At 45.1% G+C, this 11,772-nt stretch overlaps 1 protein-coding gene across 1 annotated transcript; it reads right to left on the reverse strand.

Moving 5' to 3' along the window:
- Window positions 1-5,941: 5,941 nt before the first annotated feature.
- LOC137639558 (uncharacterized) lies at window positions 5,942-9,742 on the reverse strand. Its single transcript, XM_068371825.1, has 3 exons — window positions 9,565-9,742; window positions 7,525-8,200; window positions 5,942-7,190 (listed from the first exon to the last, which is right to left on the reverse strand). Exons 1-3 carry the CDS (start codon window positions 9,740-9,742, stop codon window positions 5,942-5,944), a joined length of 2,103 nt encoding a protein of 700 aa, XP_068227926.1.
- Between the last annotated feature and the right edge of the window lie 2,030 nt (window positions 9,743-11,772).

The following is an 11,772-nucleotide window of genomic DNA, read 5'->3' on the forward strand; positions in this document are numbered from 1 at the left end:
GCGACAGTTTGGAACCTCAAGCTTCCGCTGTTCTTCCCCCCAGTCTCAGACCCCGAGACTCTGGCAAGATGCATTCCGGTGATGGTGGGTCAACATCGACGCCTGCGTCTTCCCTCCTTTTTGTCTGTGGAGAATGGGTCTCAACAAGACCAGGTTGTCTGTCAACCTTTCAATAGGAGAGCTCCACTGAGACTATGCGCAGAACGGTTTCTGGACCCTATGCTTCCCCTGACGGCACTCCCGGGAGAGCTTCTCCCACAGCACAGACTACTCAAACAACCACACTGCAACATCTTTCACGAACCGGGGCGTCGCTTCGGCTTCATGCCTGGAGACACTACGCCTCCTCCTCAAGAAGAGACAACCCGCTACAGTCGCGGGACGGAGGTCGCGTCATCTGCGATAGTCATCCGCAGGGGTCTTCCAGGCGAAGTGAAGAGTCTTCGGTGGTTGGTGCCGTGGGAGATATACCTCTTCCCTTGAGGCCTCTTCTCCAGCAATAATGGTCTTATTGCCTTTCGGCGGGAGGAAACTCCTTTCCGCTCTCGGCAATGAAGCCTGTCGCTCACCCTTTCCCTAACCTTCAGGCTTAAAGGAATAACTTTTTCCTGCCCGCTGGATCTTTCCTCGCTCATGCGAAGCTACGATCGTCCCTGCCCTAGTCGGAGTGAGACCTCCAACTTGGAGCATGGCTCGAACTTTTTAGTCCCTTAAGAGATCTTCTCAAGACCCTTTACGACAGGCCTCGGATTGTATTCCGTCTTGGGTCTCCTGCTCACTCTGGCCACGGCCAGTGGGTAAGCAATCATCTTGGTCTCGTACGACTCCGCCCTTTCTAAAGGAGAGGGGGAAGCAACATTCAGGTTCGCTCCTGAGTTGTTGGCTAGACTCAGAATCTTGGGGTCCCGGCCCTTCGGTCCAATTCCTTCAAGATTTCGAGTCTCCATTCTGTATCTGATATCCCAAAACCTTCTCTTTCTTGCCAGTAAAGGAATCGAGAGGTTAGCTTTGGGAACAGCTGCAGTTTGCCCTCAGTTGCAGCCGATTTGGGAGCACAAGGAGGACACAGGGGAGAGTCACCAGTATACCTCTTCAGCTCGGACTCAAGGACATTCATCTCGACCTGTCTCGACCCGTCACGTCACCCTACAGCATGATGTTGGATATATCGCAATGTCCCTCGCCTTCGAGTAATACTACTCTGTGACGCAGGTGCTACAAGCTGGAGTCTGGAAGCATCTAATGACCTTCGCAGCCCGCTTCCTGCAGGGCGTGACCTACAGGACTTTCGATACGTTTTTTATCGCTCTGTGGTGGCTACACAACAGCTGGTCTAACCTCAGGCTCCTTTTTGGACAGGTAGCAGAAGGTTGAGGGCATTGTTATCAGGTTTTAGTCTGCATGAATGAAAGAAGTATGTCTGGCCCTTATTTCTTTCTTCATCATCCCCTCTACGGGGAAGCAGCATCCTGGTCTCTGCATAGCTGACCTCGAACCTCTGCAGGTAAACCATGCTTCCTTGTGATCCGATTATTGAGTCAATACTGTCGCGTCCCCCATACCCTGACGAGGTGGTATTATGAACGTCCTAACCCAGAGTTCCTTCTGGAACTCCAGGTCAACTGCCTAGGACAGGTCACACTTCTTCCTTCACACACAAGCTTATGTAGGCCACACGGTTCCTTGCGGAGCAAGGAACTTGTGAGGTGCAGGGACTCCTTTTCTCGAGTGCGTCTCACTCGGATTCTGAGTCCCCTGGTAAAGCCAAAGCCAGTATGGCTGGGGACTTTACACCCTACCTAAGGGGTAAGTCACCCAATGTAAATAGCGTGGTTTGTATTTCGGTTACGGAACAAATGACAAATTCGAAGATAATTTGTATTTTTCCTAACCATACAAACCTTAGCTATTTGCACATATTTGCCCGCCAGCCCTGTCCCCAAGACAAGTCCTACCTCTAAGTGAAAGTGAGCATTCACCTGTGTGAGGGGGGGTAGGGGTAGCTAGCTACCACTCCCCTACCCCCCCCCCCCCAACTAGCGCGGGGGTAATACACCCTCGTTAAATTCTAATGGCTCGCCATTTCAGCTGCGCTAAAAGGTAAACCCAATGTAAATAGCTAAGGTTTGTATGGTTAGGAAAAATACAAATTATCTTCGAATTTGTCATATTAGCTTAATGACCAAGGGGAGGCCCCAATAATGTATGATGCCCTTAAAAGATACCTCCTGGAGCAGTACTCACCATCGCCAGCTGTCCGTATAGCCAAGCTTTTTGAGCCTTCTTAACAGCTGTTGGAAGACCAAAAGGCTTCGCTCGTCATCAGAGAAATGACCAGTATCGCTTGCATGCAACCTACCGCAGATAGCTCTCCTCGGGAAGTTAACCTACTTCGTACCCTTTGGGTATGACTCCTACCCGAACCTGTACCCGCTGCCATCCCTGATGTCGGATGCCATGCTCATGAAACCCCTGATGACCAAAGTCGATGCCTTTATGGAGAGCCCTTCCACCACCTTCAAGATCTCCATCAATGCCTCCACTCTTGACGAAGCCAACGTTAATGCGGTAAGAAACAGACAACCACCCCGTGATATGCTGGAACATGTGGGCACCTTTCCTCAACGTCAGCATCATTTTACTCATATTCACGTTGAGGTAGTAGGTCCCCTACCCACACCACAAGGACATCGTTACTTGTTTACCATCATTAACCACTCCACTTGTTGGCCTGAAGCCATTCCCATGCAAACTGCAACATCTGCCTCATTTACATCTGTTTTACCCCCAAGGTGGATAGCAAGATTTGGTATCCCTGAGCATATTGCTTCTGATAGGGGTACCACATTCACCTCTCAATTGTGGACATCATTAGTGAATCTCCTGGGCATCACCCTACATCAGACAACTGCCTGCACCCTCAAAGTAGCTTTGATGTCCTGCTGTAATGACTCGAACTGGTTTACTCAGCTTCCCATGGTCCTCATGGGATTAAGGACCAATCCAATGGATGTCTTGTAAGCTAAAATGGTATATGTTCATCCCTGCAGAATTTTTCCCATCTACAACCTCCTCTTATAATCTCCCAGAGCCTATGTCACGTTGTGGGAAAATTTACTCCATGCAACCAGACTTACAAGCCCCCAGTGAAGCAACAAAACCAAAAGATTTACACTCCGCAACACACGTCTTTCTGCGCAATGACAGCAAGTCCCTGCTGACACCCACTTACATGGGCTCTTTTCTCATTATCCATCGCACACAGAAGGCTTTCTTAATTAACATTTGTGCCAAAGAAGACTGGGTCTCCACTGATAGTCTAAAACCTGCGTATTTCCTGTAAGATGACGCACCTACAGTTCGCCTCTAAAGCAGGGCGCCCTATTTCACATGTACGGTATGACTTTTTTTTCTTTATTTTTTTTTCAGGGGGAGACATGTATTGCAAGTGTTTCATACATGCTCATACAATGTAATGCTATTGCTTTTATTTATCTCTTGTTATCACTCACACTAATAATAGAACAACTTATTTAAGCTTGCCATCGCATGTTGTAGTTTGTTTGAATTTTTATGACATTCTTGCTCGCAACTGCTTGTATATAAGCTCGTTACCTGTTGAATAAACTTTATTTGCATTCACCTTGCCTCTCCGTTAGTACCTAACGACGGCTTCACACAATTCTGAAGGAGTGTTCAATTCTTTCATTTAACCTTGTTTTGAGTATTGTTCTCCAGCTTGTTCGTGAGTTGCTGGCTCTCATTTTAATGTGTTAGACAAGAACTTGCAGTCTATTAAATTTCTTATTCTTGATCTAGATATTAAACTCTGGTACCATCATTCAGTTAGTTCCATATGCATGTTGCTCAAGAATTTTCATAATTCCGAACACTGTTTGAATTCAGATCTTCTCAGACTGTACCATCGTGTGTTAGGTATGTACTGTAGTTAATTCGAACAGTCATGTCTTTGCCATGATAAGGCTCAATACTGCTAGAAATTTTATTTCTGCTATGATAAGATTATGGAATGATCTTCGTAGTTTTGGCCAGTCACGGGCATATGCAATTCTGCAGGTGTAAAACTCATTACTCATACAGCTTGAAAGAATCTAAGCTTGGTTCATCGAAGCCACCCCCAACCGTTTTGCTCATTTTATCTATGTTGTTTCGTGATTGATGGTCAAACCTGATGGGTGTAGATTTGTTCTCATACAAACCTTTTGTCTTTGAAATATGGATATGTCTTCAGTTAGGTTGGAATAGACCTTGAATCATAAACAAATCTTAAACAAGGTAATTAGTCGAATACAGTTGCAGGAAGGGGAATGCCTTGCTGACCCAACTCTTACAGATTAGCCACTTTCTTATGGCTGCATCTGGTACACATCACACTGCTTTCTCAACTGTTTGATCTTTTCTTACAGTTATTTATGATAATTTATTTTTTGTTTTTGCCAGCGTTCTGGCCTGTAAGCAGAAAAGCAGTGAAAGTGTGTGGGGAAATGAATTTTGTTCCTATGAGGATTTGTATCCTATAGGAACAAAAGTCCTTGTGTACCTTTACGAATTGCTGAGTGTTGTTTTTCATACTCTTTCACGATCCCAGAATCATTACTGGTTCTTGTAATGTAAAAAAAAAAAAGGCCTTGAGAACAGCAATTGAAATGCTGGAAATGAATATAAAAAGAACCAGACAAAGAAAACACCCTTCATTTATTCACAAACTTATAGACAAAGAAAATCGGTGTTGCTGCTCATTTACATTCAGTGGCCTAGATTAATTCAAGGTATTGAAGATTGGAGAAGTGGGCTGTAAAATCAGTAATAAGATACTTGAATGGAGAGTTGGTAAGTTATCTTCAGTTACTGAAGTGTTGGCATGGGGACCTTAGGCTTGTAAACGTCACTGAAGGGGTAGTTGCTTCTCTTCATCACTGGTATGACAAGATTCTGGAAATAAGTGTTTGATATCTGAAGAGGAAACTACCTCTCTCCTTATACATAATACTTGTGTGTTGGGAGAGATAATTAAGGGATTTTGACTAAGGAAAAATCTATTTCTGGGCGAGAGACCTGTGCCGCCCAGTGAAATGCTCCTTTAGCATCATTTCTAAGGTATATAACTGCTATGTATTACCAGAGAAAAAAAGTTGCATAGGAATGCCAGGGATGAACTTAGCTCGCTCACCTAAATAGGTGTCGGTATAAGTAACTGGGGCGTGAAAATCACAACCAGAGGTCTCGTGCCATTTAGATATCTCCTCTTCAAATATCCCCGTTACAACGAGGTGCCGTTCTACATCCGCTACTGAATGCTACTACCACCATCTCCACCCACGCCAACTACGTCACTCCTCATAGCACCCAAGCTTGGGCCCATTCTGGGAGGGAAGCAGAGGGTGGGTTCACTGGGCGGCACAGGTCTCTCGCCCAGAAATAGATTTTTCCTTCGTCAAAATCCCTTTTCTGGGCTCCATCTGTGCTGCTCCGTGAAATAGTACAAGAGAAATGGTCCCAAAGCTTGGAACTAACACCTGAGAGGAAAGTAAATTAAAGTCAAAATATCAAAAAACATGATTTGATACAAATAGTAAATAGAAATACCAAGTATTTCAATGAGTTGATTAATTCCTTATAATAAAGGATAGATGGGTAAGTCAAGTAATTGCAGCAATAATTCCAAACTATGGAAGTAAAAAGTGAAAGTGCAACATAAATCAATAAACTGTAAGATTAAATAATTATTTACAATCCTGAAGGTAATTACAAACATATCAACTCTTGGAAGATTAAGACTATTTACAAACTTGATAAATATAAGAGTGCACCATAAGGATGCAGCCCAGGTAAAAAAAAAAAAAAAAAAAAAAAAACTAAAGTAGGGACAATAAGTAAGGCAGGTAGGAGGAAAAAAGAAGGGTAGAATAAGAGTAAATGGTTATGGATCATGACTTTCAGGAGGAACCACATTCCCTGCTGCCACTGTTGCAAATTTTAGGGCTTCCAAATGTTTTAAATAGTGGCGTTTAAAAACTGCTGGGGACTTCCAACCTGTATATTTAGTAAGTTCATCAAAATTCATATGGTGAAAGTAATTAATAGATGTAGCTACAGCTCGTATATCGTGAACATGTGGGAATGATGCAGGGTTAGCCTGTTTAATGAAATACAGAATCTGTTGTCTGATTCCTTTCAGAGTAATGGTTCCTCCATTCTCTCGAATAAATAACGGCCCTGTGGACTGATTGGAAGTTCTATTCAAATAGGCTTTCAGAGTAGTTACTGGACACAGGGATGGGTCCTGTGGAAGTGGAACAATCTTCCATTGGGACCATCTGTTCTGAGGGTCTTCATTTTTTGCTAAGAACCTTTTGTCTGGAGAAATTAATATTTCTCCTGACGAGAGAAATTCAATATGAACTGGATCTCTGGATAAAGCTGAAAGTTCTGATATCCTGGCACCAGATGCTAGGCTCATTAAGAACAAGGTTTTCCTTAATAATGGAATATAATCACAAGACTCGTTAGGAGTGTCAGAAGCCAATTTAAGCACATCATTGAGAAACCAGGAAACTGAGCTAGGATGAGTTGATGGTTTCAATCTGGCACAGGCTCTCGGGATGGACGAGAAGTATGTATCCGTAAGGTCAATATTAAAACCAATTTGGAAAATCTTCTTCAAGACTGATTTAATTGTGGTAATAGTACTAGCCGCTAGGCCTGATTCAAAAAGAGTTCTAAAGAAGGAGACTGTCAGATTCATAGTCATGACCTCAGCTTTTGAGTCCTTTAAAAACTTTGCAAGTTTTTTGACAGCCGAATCGTACTGTCGAAGGGTGGAGTCCCTTTTATCGGATTCTAAAAATAGGGTATTTTGAGGATCAATATCTGCAGGTCTTTGTGCTGCAAATATTATAAAGTCCATAAAGTTAGGGCACTTTGAATTCTTGAGGAAGCTAACACAATGCGAGTTTGTACTACTTGTGTTAATATTGGATTGGGGATCTGTTGAGGGCGGAGACCCAGTTCCACCAGAAGGGGGAACCAGTTGCTCTTGGGCCAGTTGGGGGCTACTAGAGCCACTTGGCCTCTGAAAGTTCTGAGTTTGTCTAGGACCTTCATTAACAGATTTATTGGTGGGAATAGGTAAATTCTCTCCCAAGTGTTCCAGTCCAATGACATTGCGTCTGTGGCGAAGGCCCGAGGGTCCAGGTTAGGGGCTACATAGCACTTTATTTTGTGGTTGGACTCTGTTACAAACAGGTCCACTTGAAGACCTGGAACCTGAGATAGAACCACTTGAATGACTTCTGGTCCAACGACCACTCCGACTCTAGCGGAGTTGTTCTCGAAAGTGCGTCTGCCACTACATTCCGTATTCCCGCTAGATGAACCACTGACAGATGCTAATGGTTCAATGCTGCCATGAGGAATATTGCTGTCATCACATGGTTTATGTGACCTGACTTGGAACCACCTCTGTTTATACAGTGGACTATAACTTCGCTGTCTAGAATTAACCTGATATGTTGCTTCTTGGCTGGAGCAAGCTTCTTTAGAGTCAAGAGCACTGCCATGGCTTCTAAGACATTGATGTGGAATTGGCGAAGTGTTATTGACCATAGTTCCTGGGCCTTCTTGTACTGGGAGTACCCTCCCCAGCTGGTTAAAGAGGCGTCTGTGTGAACGACCAGTTTTGGAGATGGAAATTTTAACGTAACGGATTTTGCTAGGTTTTTGGCTTTCGTCCATGGCTGAAGTCTCTTCCTCAGAATAGGCGGGATTCGAGCTATTTTGTCTCGACATTTGTTGTTCGCTTTGGAACGCCATACTCGATTTATATCCTTCAGTCTGGCCTTCAGAACTACAGTATGTCTGTTACTGAAGCGAACTGGAGGGCACCCAGGATTCTCTACTGATTTCTCCTGGATGTCAATTTGGCCTTGAGAAAACTCTTTGTATTCTTTGCTATTTCTTTCCTCTTGGCTACTGGGAGACACAGAGTGTGTGTGCGCAGATCCCATTGTAGCCCTAGCCATTGAAACTTCGTCTCCGGGACTAGCCGTGATTTCGCGAAGTTGATCTGAAAACATAAATGTTGAAGGACCTTCATCACTTTGTTTGTTGCCATCAGGCAGGTTTCGACGCTGTTTGACCAAATGAGCCAGTCGTCCAGGTAAGCTACTATTTGGATTCCCTGGGTTCGTAATTCTTGGATTACTGTTTCTGCCAGTTTGGTGAATATCCTGGGTGCTATGTTGAGTCCGAATGGCATTACTTTGAAAGCATATGCCTGGTTGCTTTGAAAGCTTATGCCTGGTTGCCTAACTTAAAACCGAGAAACGGACGAAAGTGCCTTGCTATCGGAACGTGATAGTAAGCGTCTGTAAGATCGATAGAGGTGGTGACGGCCCCACGGGGAAGTAAGGTCCGCACCTGAGAGACGGTGAGCATATGGAACTTGTCACATTGAATGTAAGAATTCAGATGAGACAGGTCCAAGATTACTCTTTGCTTGTCTGAGTCTCTCTTTGGCACGCTGAACAAGCGACCTTGAAATTTCAAGTATTTTACCTCCTTTATTACGTTCTTTTGTAACAGATCTTCCGCATACAGGACTAGTTCTTCCGTGGGATGTTGATGAAAACTGGTTGGTGGAAGGGGCCCTTCTACCCAACTCCACCCCAGACCTTTGGAAATTATTCTGAAAGGTCAATTGCTGAATGTCCAACGGGTCCGAAATAGGTACAACCTTCCCCCTACCTGAGGAGTTTCAATGGTTCACAGTGGATTTACCTCCCTGGGCTCCGCGGAATCCTCTGCCTTTAGAGTAGACTCTTCCGCTACCTCTGTTGCGAAAAGTCCCTCTAGCCCCGCTACCCCTGGCGTGTTTGTAACTATGGAACACGCCCTGTGTCTCAAAGGTAGGGTTAAATGCTGGGGAAGTTGTATAGGAGGTAGATGCGACCTGAGCTTGCGGGACCAACACGTATTGCTGTTGGGGCTGTGCTTTGGATGTTGAGGGTCGACTCCCCTGTGCTACCGGGATGGTCTGGACCACTTGTTGAGACTGTTGGCCTTGGAATGACTGGAAAGGCCTCAATCTCTTCCTGCCTCTAGGTTGGGTACTGGAGGGCTCGAATTTACGCTTGGGAATGACACCCCATCGAACCTTGAGGCTCTGGGTAACCCTCGCAGCCTCACTAAGGACGTTGTTCACCATGTCCTCGGGGAACAAGTCCGGGCCCCAGATTGGGGCTTTGATGAGCTTGTTAGGCTCATGTCAGATAGACGCCTCAGCCAGGACGTGCTTCCGGCGTCTACGTTTGGCCAGGATGAAGTCCTATGTGTCGGACAGCAATGTCTGCAGCAACGAAGTAGTCAAAATTCTGAAAAGACGTTCGTCCTCGTAAACTAAGGAGGACATTTCCGCCATCGTAGCCGAGTTGATGGACCTACTCAGGCGCGTACGAGCCTTGAACTCGAGTCGTATCAGGGAATCTGGGAGTCTAGGTAACCGTTCGCTGAACTGTGCAGAGGCACAGTCGGCGCTCAACTTACCTGCCGTAAACGTTGCTGGGGCGTTAGTCCAGCAATCGTGATCCCCCGGAAAGAGGAGGGAAGTCAGATCCATTTCCCGTAGTTGTGGCAACGGTTTGTCCTCGTTTACAGCTTGATGTGCCAGATCCATCATCTTCGTGGTACAAGGTGTCGGGGTTCGCTCCTCTACCACGAACATCGTGTACGAGCTCTTGTGAGGTGTCAACATGGTGTTGACACACTCCCACTCGTTGAGAGTCCGGACCTAGGCTGACTGTGCCTGTCCCTTGGGGGTATATAACGGTCTCCTTCGGGACCTTATCCAACCTGGGGGACTCGGCTAAGACCCCAACAGCTGTTCTCGGCTCAACTCTTAAAGGGGGGAGTCATGAAGTATCCCGGAGGGGGGGGTGTGGAGGACGAGCGTACTCGACCAAAACAAACATCTGATCTCCGAAGTCTCAAGGAGACATGAGGTATCCCGGGGGAGGGATGACGGTATGGGGGGGGGGAACATGAGGTATCCCAGGAGAGGGATGAGGGGCTGTGGGGGTGATGCTCCACAAGGGGGGGAAACTAGCGAGAACAAGCCACAGGAGGGGGACGAGGTGGTCACGTGGGTCCGCGAGTGGACAGGAGTACCAACCTAGCCGACACAGATCCATGCGATACCAACATATACGAATGATCATAACTAACTGGTAAAAATAAACAAAACAGGAATATAATTAGGTTATGTGGCATGCAGAATAAAGCTGAATAAAGCTAAAATAACTCAGTAAGAGAGGGACACAGGAGAACATTAGAACAAAATGAATGAGGGAAGTAGGCCTAGCCCACCAGGCTCGGGTATGTACCGAACTGGACGGGGGGAACTACGACACAAAGGCTCGATCGGGTAAGGTACCGATCAGTAGAATAACTACGTAAAATAGCTGTAAACCTGGAGTCCCTCTCCAACCAAAAACAGGACCTAACTCTTATAAAGGTAAAAGGAATGAATATGAGCAACAATCCTAGCATAAAAGGCACCAAGACACGGTGCAAAACTGCCTTCAAGGCACTTGGCCTAGAAGGGTAGCAAGGAAGGCCATGACCTAAGATATAAATACGTTCCCGTAAAAATGAAATCACGAAAGCTGAATAAAGCATCGCGTAATGTGACACAGAATTGAGTAAAGGCAAAAAGGTTCGAAACGAGTTACAATTGGTATGGGAGACCAATTGCAAAATGTCAAGAACAAGATGTGGAGGTAGCGAGACCAAGCATGGCATCGTGAGCCGGGACTCCCGATCTCAGAACACGTAAACACTTGAAAATAAAGAATAATAAAGGCATCGCTACCTCCAAAAACTCAAAATCCATAGTTCTAGTACTTAACTTGGATGAGGAAGCTTGAACGTCCGACATCTCTTACCAAAAAAGCACCAAAACAACAAAAGATCACAAGCAAGGGAATGCACAAGTGAACACCGCAGATGCTATGAAAGGAGTGCTGTAGTTGGCGTGGGTGGAGATGGTGGTAGTAGCATTCAGTAGCGTATGTAGAACGGCACCTTGTTGTAACGGGGATATTTGAAGAGGAGATATCTAAATGGCACGAGACCTCTGGTTGTGGTTTTCACGCCCCAGTTACTTATACCGACACCTATTTAGGTGAGCGAGCTGGGTTCATCCCTGGCATTCCTATGCAACTTTTTTCTCTGGTAATACATAGCAGTTATATACCTTAGAAATGATGCTAAAGGAGCATTTCACGGAGCGGCACAGGTGGAGCCCAGAAATGACATTGCCATATAGGAAGCTTTTTTTATATCCTGCAACCTGATTGGTTTCCTCGAAAATGCCAACTCTGGTCATGCCACTGAAGCTTATCTAGAGCAAGTATCTTGGTACAATGTGAACATGATGTAGCACCAATAATAAAAGTAGGACACTTTTAGTGATGCTTCCAGATAGAAAAGTATTTTCATCAAAGAACAGGTTATCCCTAAATTGCTGCTGATAATAATGTTGTTGAAGCGATCTTTGACCAAAATCACCAGACGGATTTCTTGTCTTGGAAAAGAGATACAGACAGATTTCTTATTCATAAATATTCTTTCACTATTCTAGCAGGAAGACAATGAATTCAGATCATAACCTTTATGTTGTGTTGAATGGAAGTTACCCCATTCAGACTGATTGTTGCCTGTCCCTGCATACCTGGTATTGAAAATTATTCATCT

The sequence above is a fragment of the Palaemon carinicauda genome, chromosome 1, assembly GCF_036898095.1.
Source record: "Palaemon carinicauda isolate YSFRI2023 chromosome 1, ASM3689809v2, whole genome shotgun sequence".
NCBI classification, from domain to species: domain Eukaryota; kingdom Metazoa; phylum Arthropoda; class Malacostraca; order Decapoda; family Palaemonidae; genus Palaemon; species Palaemon carinicauda.